The 20,654-nt window shown below is 39.6% G+C and overlaps 1 protein-coding gene across 1 annotated transcript in view; it reads right to left on the minus strand.

Moving 5' to 3' along the window:
• The window catches only part of GUCY1A2 (guanylate cyclase 1 soluble subunit alpha 2), a 176,764-nt gene that overhangs the window by 79,873 nt on the left and 76,237 nt on the right, over positions 1 to 20,654 (minus strand). The window contains exon 5 of the mRNA XM_032990777.2: positions 5,937 to 6,422. Within this exon, the coding sequence (XP_032846668.2) occupies positions 5,937 to 6,422 (486 nt within the window). The remainder of the gene's footprint in view (positions 1 to 5,936; positions 6,423 to 20,654) is intronic.

The following is a 20,654-nucleotide window of genomic DNA, read 5'->3' on the forward strand; positions in this document are numbered from 1 at the left end:
CAAGCAACTTGAAAGAAATTGAGCAGGACACTTATAAACAAATGTGTGCTTTTCAGATAAAAGTGAAAGGAGAGAGACAAAAGAGAAAAAGAGAAGGAAATATATACAAGCATGGTATTCCTGAAGAAGAAATTATATACAGAAGTAGAAGTCCTAGACTCTTTAGAGGATTCTTGGATGATGAATTGCCTAAAGCAGGGGAACGTGCACAGATGTTTTAATGCTTTGTGAAGGTCTGTATGTTTACGAAGTAAAGAAGAGCTCTTCTGGAGCCTGCATGTCTGTTTGCTTCATTTGCACATATCCCTAAAGACAAAAAGTGTAAATCCTCCACAAGGCTGCAGAAAAATACATGCTTAATGTAATGGGAAGCCTTAAAATATCCTGGAACTCTTGGGTGGTGATACACCAGATCTGCAGGGAAAATCCAAGGAATATTTTGTGTTTCTTTTATTTTAAATTTAACCCAAGAACAATCCTGCGTTCCCAAAGAAGACAGGTGCCCCAGCTTTGTCCTGACTTCATATTGGAAAGAGAACACCCATGAGCCAGCAAGTGCATGCAGAACTCGAGTTCAAGGAGAAAGTCAGTGTTATACCCTGCTCAGGGCAAGAAAAGGAAGAAAGTTCAGGAGCCCTTGTGGTGGGACCTGAACAGAGCAGCATGCTGAAGGGCAGCTCTACCAGGCTGGGTGGCATCATGTTAAGAGCTTCTGGGCAATGGAAATCTTCTTCTATTACCCATTTTCTTCTATTACACATTCAAAACCCACTGACTTTAAACTAACAGGAGGAAGTAACCTAGTACACCAGTAATCCCCAAAACTGCACCTATTCATCTTGAAAAAGGTATACCATGGTATTTTATGCATATCATATTGCTCATATAAAAGTATCAATATCATTTACATATCTTAATTGCAATTCATAATATCTTCATTCTGCAGACGCCTAAGCTGAAGCTAAAAGAATTTGAAACCTTCTAAAAATGGTCATGTAGTTGCACTGAACTTAAAAGGTTAAAACTGTAGAACTTATGGAAAGAAGACAAAAAAAGTGGCCATAGATTTTACATGAAAACTTGGAAACTGGCTTTTAGTTTATTAAACATAAAGCCAGGAAAACCTCAGAATAGTCTGAAGATCATGACTCCTGTCATTGGAGTCACTATAACACTGATAGGAAGCTTAGGAACATACGTGTGAGTATGTACAAATATCAGTTCTCAAGGGATAGTCCTGGTACTGAGAAAGTACTGGTATTTTCTGTGGAATGAATACTGATTTCTGCTACTTAAACTACCAGTATAAAAATGTAAAGTGGCATTTTCAGAAACTGTGAGTTTGAAATTAGGTTCCTAAAAGCATTATATCACAACCTCAAAGTAAGCAACATTTTTCAGAACCAGTGAGTATCAGTCTCAAATGATTGCAGAGCAGTCCAGGCTTCATATCCTTTTTTGCTTTCAATGATCAAAAATTAAGGCTGTAGCCAAAGTTAGAAAATGAAGATCTGACATGCTAACTCTATCATTCAGAAAAAATAATATATTTCAGTATAAAGCAAATTAAATAATGTTGTCAGGGATAACAGACAAATAGAAACCCAAGCAAGCTGGTAAAGGACTTTGAGGCATGTGTGTAGTACCATTCAGAGAAACTGTCAGTTTAGCCAAATAATGAAACCAAAGAGAAAGAAGAAATTCACATATCAAAGTTGTGAACCCTAACTATAAAATTAACTTGTGGAATTATATTGTCTTATTCAATAAATTTTCAATTAAAATTTTGACAACAAAGATGTATAGCAAAGAAATTCTGGCAGCTGACAACAGTTCATCGTTGAAAACATTTAGGACTGTCTGCTTAGACATGGAAAGTGGGACTCAGCACTTCACAGAAAGTGAAGTTTAGTGTTAGAAGAAAATCTGCAAATGTCTTCAAGGGCAAATGCTGCTTGCCCAGAGAAAGGACAAAGAAACTAACACCGACTGGAGCAGGCCTGGTTCTGCTCTATTTGGCTCAGAGTTATCCAGCCAGCATATATAGCCACCCAGTCAGTGCATGCATGACGAAAAAAACAGCAACAGTACATGTTGCCTTTACTCCACAAAGTAGTTAAAGGGCAAGAGAGGGAAACTGGGTTGTTTCAGAAAGGAAACTGAGGGGAAAACAGCTGAGAAAGCAGGCCTACACAAGCAAAAGGACTCAACAAGAAAAAAATATGTAAAATGATCCTATGTCAAAGACATATTACTTGGAGGGAGAAGCAGAAGCTGCAGGAATCTTGAGCAGGGACAATTTCAGTTTGCAGGGTTATGTTTTAAATGCCAGCAGCCATGGCTGCGGCATATCTAAATAGTTTATGTGATGAAATATGGTTTAGCTGAAGCATAGTTTCCCACCACTTGGTTCATAAACAAGAGGAACTCAGATACACAGAAAAACAGGTCAAAACAAAGACACAAACTGTCAGGCCAACCAGTATATATTTTACTCAAAGCAACTGCTTTCAAAATTTACTGAGATCTTCTCTCTCCCATTAGTTCTGCTCCTGGGGTCCATGTTTCTACCTGCATTTCCACATACACTAGTTTACCAAGCATCTGCATCAGCATTGCTTTGACTAGCATTCCCTGCCTGACAGCATCTTTTTCTCCCATTTCTCAATCCAAAGCAAAATATAATTAGTTCAGATGGTCAGCAGCACCAGTTTCCAAATGCACTGCCAGGCCTCAGTTGTCTCACATTCTCTCCCTTCTGTGATTACCCCAAGAGTGTCCCTCTTGATCTTTTCATCAAGGCTATATGTAAGCAGATTCTCTCTAAAGTTTCATTTTCTGAAACACAGATTCTTCCAGATTGCTTAAACTGTCAGCCAGACTCATATCACCATGCATCTCAATTACTGTAATGTCCTCCCTCAGACTGGACAAATGTAATCTATCATCTCTGGTATCCATTCAAAATGCTGCTGTGAAGTGCATTTTCTGAGTCCATCATCTGCCTGTGTCATTCTTACCTATGCATCCATCCACTGGATATACCTTCCCTGCCTTATCAGTTACAGCTACTTACTTTCATTTCCAAGAAATCTCAAAGTGTAATTCATCCCTTCAGCCCTCTCCAAGCATTTCTTATTCTGTATCCACAGCTCATTATGCTTGCCCTCTGTGCGTGCTTGTTAAATGTGAGGATCTTTGTTCTTCTCTCTGTGCCATACTTCTCTGTAAACATCCCTGAATGAATAGTATGAGACAATAGAAAATATTATGTTCATTGTCTGAGTCCAAGATTAGAAGCACTGAGGTTCTGAATTCAAAATGCTGTAACAGTAAAGCTGGGTGAATAATTTACAGCATGGAATTTATTTAATGAATTTTGCTTAATTATCTGTTTATAAAACAGTGAATTTGGTATTCAGAACTACTCACCAAATAATCTCTGCAAATTATTCCTGCCATGTTGCTTAAAAACAAGAAAATTTGAAAACTGATCTGTTTTGATGTATATATAGGTCACATGATAAATTTCTATAGCCTAGTAACAGGAGTGTATCTCAGAGGCAGGCTGTGGGTACAAATACTGGTGATTACACATCTAAAATTCACTGCCTGACAATAACTTCTAAAATTATAGTTGCTGTGGTGGTGATCATTCCTAGCAATAAACTTAGCTCCCACAGTATCACCTGGAACAAATTAAAAAGATATAAACACATGAGCTATTTTTATTATAAAATACAAATGCTTTTTCAAAAGAATTGTCATTTTAAGCCTGATTCTCTAAGGAAGAGAAGAAGGGTTAATTGCCTGGGTTTTGTCTTTCTGTAATGCTTAATTGAATAATTTTCACTTAACCCCACAGTAACTTTTTTAGACTTCTGTTTAAAAAACAAATGAAAAAAAGATTTGCGGGGAGAAAAAAGGGTACACACAACTCAAAAATAGCCACGGTGCAGACTGCCTTGCTCATGGGTGGGCTGTGGGTGGAAGCAGGGTATGTGTAGGGAGGCTCAGGGGACATGGCGGAGCAGGGAGATGGACGAAAACCCAGGATGAAAGGATCTGAGAAAGAAGGGGCAATATTAAGGCAGTAACAGCAGAGAAAGGGTGTTAGAGGTGTAAAACATCCTTCCATAGAAAAACAGGTTTTGCTTATTCCTTTGCTCACAGAATTACATGGGAGTCTTAACTTTTTGGAGTGTTTATTTCTTTTCTGAATGCATAAATCTTACCTTGTCTATCTCAGCAGTCATCATCTTATTTCACTGGTCAGGACAGTATTCCCATACAGTAACATCTTTCTATCTAAAGTGGCACAAAGCTAGGTGAAAGGCAGAAAACCGTAGCCTAAATGATATAATATTCATGACCTATGTATAAATATTCCTTCTTAGAGGACTCAACTAACCTTCCTTCCAAACACATCAGAGTTTTACATACTTTATTTCCTATTCCCATTTCAACAAAGAATGTCCTGAATGCCTCAAAACAGCTAACTAAAATTAATCATCTGGGAAAATACTAACTATACCCATGTACCAGATACAGCATGTGAAATAGGGTCACTAGATATCGTTCTTGACTGTGGGTCAGAAGTTCCTCAAGTCCTGTTCTCAGAGCTGGCTCAAGATCCCGTGCAGCAACATCAGATTAATATAAACTGACACCAAGCTTCCAATCTTCCACGACTGTATCACCATAACAATTTTCAAGTGACGGTTGGTACCTTTCATTGTAGTCTTCTCACACCATGGCCTTTGGCTTCTGAGCATCAGGAATACAAACCCCTAGCCCAGGAGCACAAAACTTACTTACAGTGTACTTTGCTACACTGTCCTAACAATCTGTATCTATACCATGTTCAGTTCTATCTGTGGTATGTATTGTAACTTTTCAGCCACGATTATTATTTAGGTGGGTAATTAATATTTTTGGATGCTGTTTAAAGAGTATTAGAGGCTAAAAATGAAAGGGACATCACTCTTGTGAAGCCATTTTCTCTATAGCCCATCAACAAATACTATTTGAAACAGTTTGAAAGAGTGATTTAGTTTGCAAGCCTCGGACAGAAAACTAAGTCAATGTATTATTAGAACTACGTTTTTTTTTTTCCTTTGGTGCATTCGGTTATAAAGAAATGTACTCTGCTTTTCCTATCACCAAATTAAAGGTATTCCATATATAAAACTTATTCTCTGTAGACTTCACAGGATAATTAGATAATATCTTAGTTTATTAAATTTTACCTCCCCCCCTTTTTTCTCCCAGATACATACTGGACACCAAATTCACTAAAGAGAAATTAAAGTGATGAAGCCTCTAACAGGACCAACGCATGCAATATCTCTTCTTCAGCAGAGCAGTAAAGGAGCACGGCACCCCAATGCCATGTCCCACTCATTCCATTTACTATGAATGGACATCTGCTGTCCTCCTGTTTTCAGTGGAAGTATAAATCTCTCATAACAATTTTTTTAGTGAATGCTCTGCTCTTCATTGAAAATTTGGATTCTTTCAGGGGAAAGGTAAGTGCTGAAATCCTAAACCATTCCAGTTTCAGCTGAGACAAAGTATTTGAGTGCTTCCAGGAGCTGCAGCTTGGGCTAGGATCATCACTGTGCACTTCATTATCCTTAGGACACTGTGGCTGATGCATCACCTAAAGGAAACCTGACTATAATACAGGAAGTGTACACTCCTATAGGAAAATGGGAATATAAGGCATATATTCCTTTGGGGAACCATGATGACAGCCCAGCATCAAAGTATTTGATCTTCAATGAGGGTATTTCAGATTTTTTTTTTCACGTGAAACAAAAATACTGCCTTTCTGTTTTCATAGGGAAGGTCTGTAATTTAGGAAGATGGCTACTGGGATTTTTTTCTATCTTAGTTTCAATTACATTTTGCTAACTTAGGACTTGAGCTATTACCTTGTAGATGTCCAGGAAACCACACTGATGGTCAAACCGCGTGTAGAGCTCGTTCAGCATGCTGATGACCTGCATGGGCGTGCACTGTGCACAGATGGCAGTGAAGCCGACAATGTCTGAGAAGAGCATGGTGACATCGTCAAACTTCCTGGCTTGAACCTGCTGCCCCTGCCACAACTGCTGAGCCACTTCTTCAGGGAAAATAGAAATAAGCAGATCTACTGTTTTCTTTTTCTCCTCTTCCAGGGCTTGGTGTGTGCATTCTAGCGTTGCCTTCAGCTTATCCATTCGTTTTTTCAAGCCGTCCTGGGCCTTTGCTTGCTCCCCAACCAGTATGACATCGCGAGTAGCATCATGGATAGGTATGTCTGAAAGATGGAGGCCTCGGCCCATCAGTTCATCCAGCTTGTCCACACAGGGGGAACCCAGAAACAAAATTGAGTTTGATTCTGGCACATGAATCATTTGTCCTTTAATTTCCATCACCTGTAAAATAAAAAATTAGAAAAAATTAGAAAAAAATGAAAAAATAGCTGATAGATGTGGATCCCCATCCTTCCTCTTCAGCTAAAATTGATAAACATAAACTGTAGCCTTTCACACTCACCTATTCAAGTAATGAGACTCACATAGTCCACTCACCAAGGTGAGTCAGAAAAAAGCCTATACTGACACAAAAGGATTCCCAAATCAGATGCTGGATTATTTTTCAACCCAATTAGTAAGAAAGCAATATAAATAACATATATTTCTCAGAATAGTATGTAAATAATGGTTCTAACTTTTGCTCCTGGAAGGTACCTAGCCTTAAAAGCAAATTCCAGAGTAGCTCCTTCTTGTTACTTAACTATAAATTATAAAAATAACAAAATTAAGGGAAATGACAACTCTCTGAAAGCAGGTTAGTGAAATGGTGAAGTATCTTCTGTTCTTAGTAGCAAAACATCTAAGTCAAATATGGCCATGTTACAGAGGAATCAAATAAAAACAGATGTGAGAAAGAACTCCATAAAATAATGGAAAAAGTATACCAGTGGTCCAGTTTCCTATTATCTTTCTCATACATGTAGTAGAGCTGAAGGCTGACATTTTGTTAGAGTCTGCAGATTTCTTGGTGATACAGATTCATGTAATTTGTATTTGCAGACAGAAGAAGGAACAGTAGGAACGGAGCAGCAGGTGGTTTGTCACACTGGTTTATAGATCTCGCATTTGCCTGTTAAATGGCTAGGTGTTTTAGTGCTGTCCAGTGCTGGACACCAGTGAGGCCCTGGCTTGTTACCTCTTGCTCCATGATGGCAGACAAGCACAAAACTACCAGACTGAAATGAACACTGAAAACCAACTGTAATGATATATTCAACATTTGGGGCTACATACATTCTGATTTTTAATAAATTATTAGGGTCACACAAAAGTAACTGCCAAGTACTGCAAAGGACATTTCTCACCTGAATATAGTATTTAAAAAACAAGCAAACAGAAAACTAAGATGAACATGTTTTGTTTAAGCAGAAAATAATTAAATCAAATAAACTGGATCTCTTTATAAAAAGCCTGCTGTAACCTCTGCCATGAAAAAAAAAATCATCATTCATGTTTTTATTCCAGGACTACACAAAGACCAGGGCAATACTGTTCTAGGTGATCTAAAAAAAAAAAAAAAAAAAACAACAAACAGTCCTTACCCTAAGGACCTCATAGTTAAAACAGGCACAACACACAAACTTTGTGCATCCAAGCACAGTGTTAGTCACTATAATGCCTTAAATCTGTATCTTTCTATTCCACACAATCCACTGAAATGAAAAGATCTCTTCCAGTCACCCTTTCTTTCATTGTGTAGGCATTCCCTCACTCTCACATGATTATCATTTATCCTTCTTCCATCCATGATCTTTCCAAGAAAAATAGGAAAACCTCATCAGAGAATCCAGAGGTGTCTAATAATTACATGATTGAAGTGTCCAGAGGCCTGGAAGCTCCTGCTGAGCTGACAGCATGGTACTTTCCATGTTTGGGGGAGACACTGGGAAGCTCCCGTTTCTATTAGGGATTTCTTACATCAGATAATATGCTGTCATTGCAGATCCTACTGTCAACATGGGGACTGAGCCTATCCTGTCCTGATGCCCCTTTGCACCGTACCCCACACTGCTAGCAACCCAACAGATGTAACTTCTGATGTCAGCCTGGAAACTCAGCAAATAAAAGTAAATGAAAGTAATTAAAATTGACATTCTTTTTAATTTATGTTCCCACACACCTACCAATGTTTAAACTTCCAAGCCTTGTTTCCTCAGCTTCGCTCTGGGACAGCCATCTTTGTGAGAAAGCTAGTCAGCTACCTAGATGGGCAGATTTCATGCTCCAAGACTAAATGTTCTTTTTAATTTTTAAAACATATGGATCCCTGCTCAAAACATAAGGGAAATAGGTGCTTTTTTTTCATGCATGCTGCCTCATGCTTTCAAAGGGCACATACGAAACTGTTTTAAGTACAAAGTGCCAAATGTGAATTACTCGGTATGGCATTCGTAATTCTCTTCTTATTTTGGTCCCATTTGACAGAGAGTTTTTCTGTTTCCTGTTCCTAGAATTTCACTGGTGTGCAAAATAAACGTATCTCATATTATCACTTCTCTCTTCCACCTCCAGGTGAAAATAGTTTGATCTTAGGAGGAGAGAGCGTGACCACAGACCCCGGCTGAGCCAGCCTGGACTGGGGGTGGGCTCCTTGTCAGCAAGGCACAGCACCTACCTTTGAAGACGTGTTTCTTCTGTTAACTGCTGTGAGACTAGAAGAAAATTAATGCATTACTCTCTGCTCTTGCTTCACCTTTGTAAATTTGAGGTGTTAAACTTTTTGATGTGACCTCTGTCCATGTGAGTATATCATGCCAACCTTCCCTGGGTAGATTCTTCTCAGGAAACACTGATCAAGTAAATAACATACTAAACAGACACTCTGGAGTCCTCCACTCTGCTTTGGGGTAACCCCAAGTAAATTATCAACTCCTGAGTGCTTATTTGGCCTTTCAGCACAGCAAGAACAATGATATTGACCACCCTATAATACAGTTTGCGACCTATGTGTGAGAAGCAATAGAAGACACAGAAAATCCTGTAAAATGCCTAATAACGTGTTCTTCTGCCCAAGTGAGCTGAGCCCCTACTTCAACAAGACTGTGGGGTTTTAGAGCATTTTTAGAAACTTCGCAAAGATGTGTTCTCCCTACACAACTGCCTAGTGTCCTAAAAGTGTCACAGGTTCAGTGCTATTTTGGCTTTATCCTCTGAATATTATTATTATTTGCTGTGCTTAACAAGAATTGTTGATGTTTCCCACCACTCCTTTCATGTTCTGTTAGTGATTCTGATATCCTGCTCACTCTTGATGACTGAGGATTTTGTTTAGAAAATGGCCTGCTAGTTTCTTCAAGCTGCCAAAGAAAATCTCAGATCTTGTAAAGCACAACAGTAGAGAAGAGCTAAAACTGCATCACTCTTCTCAGTTTTTTGCAAAGCCCTTTCCTTTCCAAAGAAGTTTCTGAGATCATTCAGACTTTTTCTAGAGGACTTCAGTCTGCAACTGTGATCCAGCATAATCTCCATCTCTTTTCTTTGGACTCTCTTGCCCCTTATATCCTTCTCTGTATCTTAAAGTATAGCTGAATGAAATGAGACATCAGATTTGCCTGAAGCTTGCCATAGGAAGTCACACTTCTGGGCATCTCCCCAGAGCTGGACTGCTTTACATCTGGTCTATAAACCTACAGGCAATCAGGATTACATCATCTATCTTTCTTGTAAAACGAGAAAGATTGAAACATTTTTGTCATCAGTTGTATTTCATTACTGCTGCATTTCATTGCTTTCTGGTCTCTTGAATTATATTCTCACTGAAAAGTGAGAATAATTCCACTGTTTTCAGAGGACATTCTCCTGATCTACAGTGGTATAAGAGAATATTTCTAAATGAGCAATTGCACGTCATATTTTATGGGATTATGTTGCTATGAAATGATGGTGCAGCTTAAGTAGATCTAGGATGAAAAACAAAAAACGTATTGCTTTATTTTACTTTCACTGCAAATCCACTGGAAAGAAACTGGAGCAAACAGAAGAGGACCTGCTTCTCAGGAACTCTTTCTGCCTCTCTCCCCAAAGACCCGTCCAGGGAAAACGGACAGACTCTAAAGCTGCTGTTTGAGAACATGAGAGAGCCTCCTACTGTGCTGTACACCAACAGCTATTTCATTAGGTACACAATATCCAACACTCTGCATGCTCTGGATGCATGCCACCCTAGGATTAAGTATGGATCAAAAGCTTATTAATCAAATGCCAACTCCACCGCCTAGTCTTTAATGAAAAGCATGTGGAAAAGCCCAATTTGTTGCACTGATAGAAGACAACAAACACTTCCCTGTACAAAGACAGGCATTTTGGAATAGTGACTGAGAGAAAGTGTACACACCTTCTGGAAAATATTAAGGAAAATACAAGAAGGTATTTTTGAGAAAGAATTGGGGGATTAAAAAAAAATTTTCTTTTTCATTAGGTCAGGCTATGTATTCTGCAGCCTCTGCAATCACAAATTTTAATAGAGCTGCTGCTTTGACTTTGATCAGTACATAATCCCTCCCAAACTGTGATAATAGCCTTCTTTTTTTAGGACTTTTTATTTGGAGTAGGTTAGGAAATTTACAGTCCTAAGCCATACTTTTGTAAACAGTTACACATGCATGCTGGACTTCATACAATGAACAAATTCAATGAGAATAAACAGAGCTGCTTCTTTAACAGACCCATAATTATTTAGAGGACTGGGAAGATTTGGGGGAAGATTGTGGTTAGGGGCTTAGGGGATTTTGTGAGCACTGGACAGGGCAACAGGACACTTCCAGAAAGAAATGTAATGACTCTGATTGTCATGTTTCCAGGTGACATATCTAAAAGAAAGGCTGCAAGTATGAAGGACAACATTGAAATTAAAAAAAAATAAAAAATAAAAAAAAAAAATCTTGCATCGGAGGAGTGGGCTAAAAGCAGAATTCAAAACAAGGGCAAAGAATGCTTAGGCAGAAATAATCAAATGTAAAAAATACAGGCAGGCTAACAGTTCCTAAGATGGCCCATAGTCTACAGAGTGGAACAGATGAATGTAAGCCAACAAGTCATGCTGTCACTAAGAAAGAAAACACTATACAGGACTATGTAAACAAGAATATAGCTTGCCAAACACAGGAAGTAATCCTTATGCTCTGACCACCAGTGTTAGGTCCCCAGATGGGCAAATCTGATTGTGTTTGGTATAGCAAAGAAGTGGATCAATTGGTGAGTCTTCTCAAGAGTAAAGAATGCGATGAAAGGTCTAGAAAATATGACCTACAAAAAAAAATTGAAGAAATTTGATGGTTTTCCCCAAAGAAGAAAAGTCTCAGGGTGATCATATGAAATTCTTCAAATACACTAAGACCTGATGCAAAAAGGTCAGGCTGTTCTACAGATTCAGCGGGGAAATCTTTGCAGAAAAGGATCCAGGGGTGTCCAGTGGACACCAAGTTGAACATGACCCAGCAACAGGCCCTTGCATCAAAGGCTAACAACACTCTGGGCTCCCTCAGAGGGAATGCTGCAGCAGGCCAAGGGAGGAGAGCCTTCCCCTCTGCTCAACACTGCTGAGTCCACACCTGGAGTGCTGTGTCCAGTGCTGGGCTCCTCAGTACAAGAGAGACACGGACATGCTGGAGAGTATCCAGTGAAGGGCAACAAAGATGATTGAGGGGCTGGGGCATATCTCATATGAGAAAAGGCTGAGAGATTTGGGACTGTTTAGCCTGGAGATGACAAGGCTCAGGAGGATTTTACACATGTACATAAATATCTGAAGGGAGGGTGCAAAGCCAACAGACCGAGGTTCTCTTCAGTAGTGCACAGAGACAGGACAAGAGGCAGTGGGCACAGACTGACACACAGGAGGTTCCCTCTGAACATCAGGAAACACTTTTTTACAGAGGGCGACCAAGCACTGGCACAGGCTGCCCTGGGAGGTTGTGGAGTCTCCATCCTTGCAGATATTCAAAAGCTGTGTGGATACAGTCCTGGGCAGCCGGCTTTACATGGACCTGCTTGAGCAGGAGATTGAACCACATGACCTGCAGACATTCCTTCCAACCTCAACCTTCTGTGAGTGTGAAATGAACAAGTAAAAGGCTCAAACTGGAAAAAAATTAGTTTCATGTGGGATATTCTTCTATTGTGACAGTGAGAATGGAAACATCAGTGGAGAGGATCTAGATTCTCCATTAGTGGAGATTTGTGATACCTGCCAAAGATGTTCAGTCTTGCTGGGAAGCAGAGGGATGAACCAGCAACTTGACAGAAATCTAAGTGGCAACAGGAAGGAGAGAGGTAGGAGGGTATCATTTTGTCTTCAAACAAAAAATACACAATTTATTTCTGGGATAATTAATGCAGTGCAAGTGTGGATAGTGTGGAATTCTTTCCTTCACTCGGTTTACAGCTAAACTAGTTACTCCTCTTTTTACTGGCAACAACAGAAACAGGAGATCAATGTGAGACATCTAAGTCAGGGTTGATTGAATTGTGTCCCATGTGTAGAAACACATTTCTCTGTTGTAAAAGAACAAGGCTTGGACATAGATGTCTATGATGTCCAGATTAGTCTATCCCCTATCAGAATAAACATACTTCAGAGCAGTAAAGATATTCCTGTGTATTTAAAGACAGCTAAATGCTATTATATAAGTACATTGATGGAAGTACAAGTCTTCCATTGGTCTAACTGATCGCTATCTTAAATGTTCCAAATCTCAATTCAATCAGTTAAACAAAAACTTTATGTGCCAATAAAGCTAACTCTGCTCTGTGGCTGGCTGACCACCAACACAGGCACAACACAACTCTAACCTTAAACAGAGAAGAAGGAACAGCCATTACAACCTCTCCAATACACCAGATCTGCTTGTAGAGTGGGGTAAATCAGAGCCACCGCCAGAAAAACTAACTGCGGAGAAAGATTCATGCGAATAAGAAAATTTATATTCAAAAGAATTCCTGATTTGTTATCTTACCTGTAGACAAAAAAAAAAAGCATCTAAATTCAATACAAAAATCATAACAGAACACCAGCTTCCATTACACCTATGTTTTATTGAAAAAGCTAAAAGAAATACGTATCATCTCCACAGAAATGAAAAACTACTTTTTCAATTGATGCTTAATGCAATTGAATAAACTAGTCAGTGTTTGCTCAGCACAACTCAGGATGTGTTCAGGTTCTTGCAGAAGTATAACTCTCAGCATTTGCTTACAAGTTTGGATTTCCAGCTCAATGCATTGTCAAAAGAACATTATTCCACACAGCAGCAAAGTGTCTGATATAAATTTCTCATTATTTATAGAAATCCCTGAGGTGTTACATAATCTACAACAGTCTCCAGACCAAAGTGACCAAATTTAACATTTTCTGTACACCATAGATACCTCATGAACATAAAATGCCAGCATGAATATTGCAGGGAGCCCACTTCTAGGAAATATAAAAGTTTGGTGGGAATGCCTTCATGTTCTATAATGTAAAAGAGAGAGCGTAATAATGAAAGAACCATTAAAAACCTTCAGTTGTAAACTTGGACCTCCAAAGCTATTTCTTGCTATAAAGAGAGTAAGAGTGTGGCAGATTAAAAGCAAACAAATGAGGGTTAGATAGGATCTAGGATCTTCTCCACGTGAAGCACAGGTATTCATGGCAAATCAAAGCATGGAGCCAGCTATAAGTAAATGTGGAAGGGGAAGAGGTATAGGAGATGGCTCTATCCTTTGCACATTAGTCTGTCAAAGCAACTAGATAAACAAAAGGAAACAGTGGATTACACCTGAAATTATCATGATGATTTACAATTTCTCCTTTCCTGCTTCAAGACACAGAAATTGCTTTTAAGACGGTATTTCAGACTCCTCCTTGGATAAGTACAAGATAAATCTAGCCCTGAGGCATAAAAATAATGGAAAAATTACTCCTTCAAAGGAACCCCTTTCTTCACAAGGTAGAAGAGCCATAACTCAACCCCATGGGTGCCTGAGTCAGCTCCCCTCATGGATGCTGCCAAGAAGGGGAGTGGATGAACTCAACATGGCAGACAGGCAGAGCCGCTTGACAAGGTGCTGCATGGCACAGAGAAACAAAAGTCAGCTGTTTAAGAAGAAGAAACTCACTGGTGTTTCCGAGATAATTTCAAAATCCCTTTTAAAGTCAACATACTGAGATTAGATTGGAGTTTTTTTCATGAATAAATGCCTTCATATACTTAATACCGACCTGTCAGGGTGCTGAATGCACCATTGGCCTGACTGTCCCTGCCCAGTCCCCCTGGGATCCCCCCACCCTGCCCACGGCCCAGGACCCCGTGCCAGCTCCCTGGGGCTGTCAGTCCCTGCCTCCGCGATGCTGCAGTAGGACCAACCTCCAGCTCTCACAGCCCTGCCCTGCTCAGCCACAGGCCCTGCTGGGCTGGGCCCCTCCATGGGCGCAAGGCCCAGCCCAGTCTTGGCCCTTCCCCATCCCCATCCCCATCCCCGGGTTGGTGCCAATGGCCGCTCCTGGGCTGCCCCGCTCCCGGTTGCGCAGTCGGGCTGGGCCCTGGCTGCCAGGCCCTGCCCAGTCACCCTGGGGACCCCCATGGCTCCCAGCACCCAGGAAACCCTGGCCCCTGCTGTACTCTGACAGCACCCCAGAAAGGATTTTACCTAAAATGTCTGTCAGAATTCAAGGAGCGTCTGGACGATGCTCTTAGTTATTTGGTTTAGGTTGGGGTAGTCCCGTGAGAAGCAGGGAGTCGGACTCAATGATCCTTATGGGTCCCTTTGAACTTGAGATATTCTGGGTTTTTTCCTTTCACTGCAAAATCTATTTAATCCCTTAAAACTGCTTTCAGGTCACGCAACTTCGATTAGCGTGGTAGATTTTTAGGCATTATTGATACCACTGCATCTCTCTGCTGCTTACTAAAAGCCAGTAGACCCTATGGAGATATACAGATATCCACCTTACTCCAGCAACACAGAGTTATAAGTTTACAGCATCGGGGTTAAAAAAAATCTGTTTGTATTGGTCAGGAGCAGATGAGTGAAAACAATCTTTGGGGAAATGCCCATTTGTTCATCCTAAGATCTTTCTCTCCAATGCTCTGATTAGATTGCCTCTGACAACTGAGTAGAGCTGGCCTGCCTCTTCATGGATGGTGAGGTTTAGAAATTGTAGGATTTCTGCTGTGAGAGCAGTACACATCACCTGAAGTTATGTACTGTAGGTACCTCATGCAACTTCTCAGTGAGATTTATATTTTTGACATAAAGTTTAAATTGGACAGGAAGATTAACTGCTCTGAGAAGCTGCAGATTCTGGGGACATTCTGGCTTACGGGATATTTCACTACTTTTTCATATAATTTTGAGTCATCCAAGAGCCTTTTTACAAAAACTCCTGAAAACTTAAAGCCCTGCTGCTTGACAGGAACTGTGAGAATGGCAGTAGCAATAAACATGCTCCAAACAGGGTGTCCCCAAGACACACACTTGTATTAATTTTGCATTTCAACAAAAGCAAAATGCCTTTTTTATACTTATGTCCCCACAACAGTTTTACTACAACAAAACAATCAGAGTGTAAGGGAAACTTCCCATATTTAATATTCTCACTGCGTTTATGAAAGACAAATGGAAAAGAATTATACTACATTTCCAGTGAACATATGTTAAACACTAGTTCTTATTTAAGTCTTTCCTGGGAAAAAAAAAAATAGATTATTTCTGTTGTTTTTCTCTTTCCATTTTAAAAAAGGCATGGAGAATGAGAAAGTCATCAAAGCTTTCTGAAAAGTTGGTTCTTCAGTTCAAACAAAATTCCATTAGCATGACAGTGCAGTGAGGTGGAGGTTGACGCAAACGTGCATTCAATTTACCAACTCCAGAGAGGTAAAAATCATGCTTGTTACAATTAAGTTTCCTGAAATAATTATGCCAAATTAATAGATACAATCCCTAACACAGTACTTCTCCTGTCTTTTTTTTGCACCTGCTTATATTTTAACAACATTCATATGCATTATCATTTAGAATATCATTTATAATTGTTATTTCTTGACTTCCAGAGGTTTCCTCTATGCACAACTCTTACACTGTACTTAGTCAAAAGAAAATCTTGTAAACCCTGTAGCAAAGTTATGAGCCTCAAAGCAACATGTTTCGCTTTTGGTAGGGTGGGGGCAGAGGGAAGAAAGAATCTGTGAAAAAATGAAACTGTGGTTTCAGTTCCTGATTCCTGGAGAGAATGTGAAAAGCCCACAGCTCCTGCCCCAAAAGCAGATCTGAGGGTCTGTACCACAGCCCGGCCCCCAGCTAGATGGCTGTTTGTGGGAGTAAGCTCCAACACACATAATGCAGAGTCCTCAGCTCACCACTGGCTTTAATGGTGCCTAGGCTGGTTCATACCACGTTGTCCTTTACAGAGAGCTCTGAACATGCTGAATTACAAGCTGAAAATTCCACTTATGAATAGAAGATAATGTGCAATCGTCAAGTACCTTTGTCTGCTTGAATGCTTCTTTGAAACCTTGTTTCTCTTTTCCTGTTTTGGAAATTATACTAGAAAACAGCATAACGACCATCACCCAGAGCAAGTTAATGCTCAGCACATTCCACTAGACCCAATTTTACAAAAAATTCAAAGTATCTGCAGGGAAATCTTTTTATTATATGTCTAATATAAATTAATAAGAATAAATTAAGATTGCCTTTAAATTATGACATTTTGTTGTTTTAAAACAAATTCATTTTATTTTCACCTTTTGTTTACATCACTCAAGCCTCAGAGATCTTTCAATTTGTTTTGAATTATTTAACAAAAAATTTAAGAACAGCTGAGTTATGCAACAACAGTAGTAGCTGATTGAAAGACACTAAAGGTGGGCTCAATCCTTCTTATAGCTGAAAATTCATTGTTCCATACATCTAGACCTTCCTTTTTAGCTATTTTTTGGGGTACAGCTGCCATACAGCAGTGTGCAGACGTGCCACAGCTAAAAAAGAATACCAGGGGCTGAAACTCCCCTGGAAATCCTACTCTGAACTGGCCCCTTTTTTGCTATATGTTGTGCAGACACACCAAACCACACCTTTGCTTTTCTACTGAGTTTATACTGCAACATTCTCAACATTCATGATAACAACACAAGAAACTCACCAAGACTATCTCTCTGGTTAAAAACAAATGCTATATATATTTACGTGGTCAAATCTCTAATTACCTCATGACTGTAAAAACCTTTATAATTGATGAATTTTGTTTGTTAAAGACAGATATTTTTATTTATTCTATCAACATCAACCAAGCAAGATTACAGAGGAATGTGTCAATACACTGAAAGCAGTGAAAAGGCTCCAATTTTCCCGTGTTGTTACTTTTAGGATTAGTTCCTCCTCCTTTCACCACAAGATTTGTGCAGGTGTACAAATCAGTCTGGCACCTAATCCTTCCACTAGCAGTATTCTGTTTCTAGCAAAAGCTTCTCATTTGAACGTGATCCATCCCAGCTGCCTGAGCTGACCTGCTAGCAGAAAGTACTCTTAGTAATTCTGTGATATTTCCTGCAAAATATTTTTCTTTATCAGATCCAGGTTAGATTCCTTGTGGAAACTGTTTTTATCAAAATGCAATGAACTGGTTAAATAAGAATATATGTTTATTCATGAGAACAGCAGGCAAAGTGCAGCAGAAGCAGCTTTCCCCTTTGATCTGTGCAGAACAGATATATATAGAGCAAGCATTAGGAAATGTGACATTTCATCACCAACCTAGGTATCTTAAAATTCTTGTGATTAAAAGATCTCTTAGCCCATGCACTAACTAGCTTGCAGACATTTTTCTCCTTTAGGACTTGCAGGCTCCAACCCTTCCCCTATTTCATCTTAAGTATATAAATCTGCTTGAAATTCCTGCCAGCACCACACCAAGGAAACTGATTAGATGGTGAGTCCTCTGTTGGTATTTTTATTTTGTTCTTCTCTTTACTACCCCATATATCACATAGTTTTACAGCTTTGATAAAAGACACTATAATTAGCTTTTGATATCAAGATTAATCAATTCTGATCTCTTGGTGCAGTATAAATTTTTGGAACACCAGGAGAAGAAATTTATTCTTTTCCCAGTCCCATCATTCTTAAGTTAGATATAATTAGAAAGAGCCATTCTATGTCTCACCAAAGTCACTGTATATATGTATCCAGCTGGTTGTAGTGGGAACTGTACTAAGTCTTTAAAATTACATTTTCTGTATTTTTCTTAAAAGGGTTGAATTTCCTTCAGTATGCTCAACACAATACATTACAGCATTAGGAGACCTTTCATCCATAACTTTCTATCAGCTACCATATTTGACATGTACCAGTAAAGACAATCTTCATGTGGAGTCTCTTACAGGCCACGTAAAAGATCTGAATTTGGGAAGAATTCATTGGTTTTGTTTAGTAGTCCCAGCTTAAGGGTGTCATTTTTATAACAAATTACATAATGTATTTTTTTACAACCCATCAATAAATTAAAAGCAAACAAAAACATTAAAATGCCTTTAGCTTAATTATAAATAGAACATTATATAGAGTGTCTGAGGGAACATAAAGAGCTAGTGATTATTCACATTTCTGTACATGTTAAAATATATGTTTATCTTCCATTTTCTGAACTACAATTAATTTATTTTTCCTTGAAATGACAACAAAGGAAAAGAAAAAAATTAGGTGGAAGGTGGTGTTTTAAAACCAAAACTTGGTCTCTGTTGCCTTGATTATTCTAGCACAAGTCGAAGAAAGCAATTAAAGCAAGTTGCTTCAATGACCCAGGCTGATGAGAAATACGAAGTTGTCTCCAAGATTTTAGCTGCTCAGCACTGCTGCTTAGGGACCACCAAAGCCTGGAGGGAGGTTGGTGGGATGGGGCAAGTGTGAGTGTGGATGCAAATGGGAGGCCCAGTTGTTAGAGTGAAGAAGGACAAGGGAATTGTTCCTGCTAAAAATGTTGAGATCTGCTGCTCTAGGAAGCTCTCCGCTCAGCTTGCGGATTTCTGCCCTCAAATACCTTAAGGGAGGTTCACACAAGTGCTCAGTATTTGCTGTGGGTAGGCAGACCGGGAGCCAGCCCAGCCCCAGAAATCAGAGGATGCCCTATCCCAGTGCTTTGCCTCGGCTGAAGCACCCTGCTGAGCAGCAGAAAATATTTGCTCAGGAACAGCATGATGCCAACACTGCTCCCTGGCTTTTGGATCAGGGCCAGCTTGGCCATGGCAGGCTGAGAGGCTGAGTGGAGCTAAAGAAAAGCTGTCTGTACACACATCGACAGGACTGGTTTCATCCAATTTATGCAAATACTGACCTGTAGCTAATTTGGAGCTCTGAATTCCCTACAGGGCATAACACCTGATTAGCTCCCCAATTTTCAGCATTTTGACTCCTATGATTCTTTTGAGTATTAAAGCCTTTAAGCCTAAAATCCTGATTTCAAAAGTCAGTTTTAAGAATAAGATCTAGGTGCCTTTCAAATTTCACACTCTGTATGTCTGTTCCCTTTGTAAGAGTCAGAAGCACTTTCCTTCGCATTCATGACTGCTGAGTCCCCAACACTGTTGTCTGGAAAGTTTTTAAACTGTTCCTGGAGTATTTTGTTGTAAACATAAAAAAATAACAACAAAAAAAAACCCAAACCAAAAAAACCCAAACCAAAAACATTGTAAGAAGATCCTTCTGAGTCTAAGTGTGTGAAAAATTGGAAAGGATTTCCTTCAGGAGCTAAAGTGATCCTGCCACTGCTGAGAGCAGAGCACTGCTCCACGTTCAGCAGCCTCATTTCATATCACATCTCAACAAAGGCGATTAAACCAAACCAACAGTCCTCTGTGCCGTCTGATAGAAATATGAAGCTGTGTGCTGTATTTGCAAAGGGAGTGGATATTTACATGCTATGGACTAGCCAGGAAGAGGCTTTGACAAAAGTTCAAGACATACCCAAGCTAGATACAATGCTGCTGCTGCAAATGGAAGGAACTGATGAGCCTCCTGCTCATCACATTGTTTGAAACCAATACCACATCCAAGGGTGTTACTGTACAAATACAGACTCCTAGCACTGTCCTCAGTTGTAATTCAGCAATGTGTGCTTTGTGGTGTCATCGGCAAGCTTCCCCCAGTGCCTGTCCCCTCATCTTCTCAGTTCCTGCTGGGGTTATTAAGGACCCTGACTGACCCTTGGTCATAGGAGCTGGAGGGCTCCTTGATGCTCTTCCTTCAGTAGATCCTGAACAAAAAAGACCTGCCTAGAATCTCTCATGAAAAAGACCCCAGGAGAAGAGCCTGAAAGAAAATATACTCTTTTCATGGAAATCAGTTTACCTTAGTTTTTTTTTCAGTTTTTATCTGGAAATCAACAGGCTCCTGTGGTAATGATTCACCATAAGGCTAAATTTTATTAAGCATCTCTAGTACCTACTTTCTCTAGCACATATGTTTTCATTAGTTGCATTGCATTTTCATTATTTATTTGGGTTTTGCTTTACATGGCCTGTCATTGATTCATGTAAACAAACATGGTAGTGCCTTACTTCATTTACATGCCCAGACACACTCATAAAATCTCATCTC

Source organism: Tyto alba, unplaced genomic scaffold, assembly GCF_018691265.1.
Source record: "Tyto alba isolate M040663 unplaced genomic scaffold, T.alba_DEE_v4.0 Super-Scaffold_2, whole genome shotgun sequence".
NCBI classification, from domain to species: Eukaryota; Metazoa; Chordata; class Aves; order Strigiformes; family Tytonidae; genus Tyto; species Tyto alba.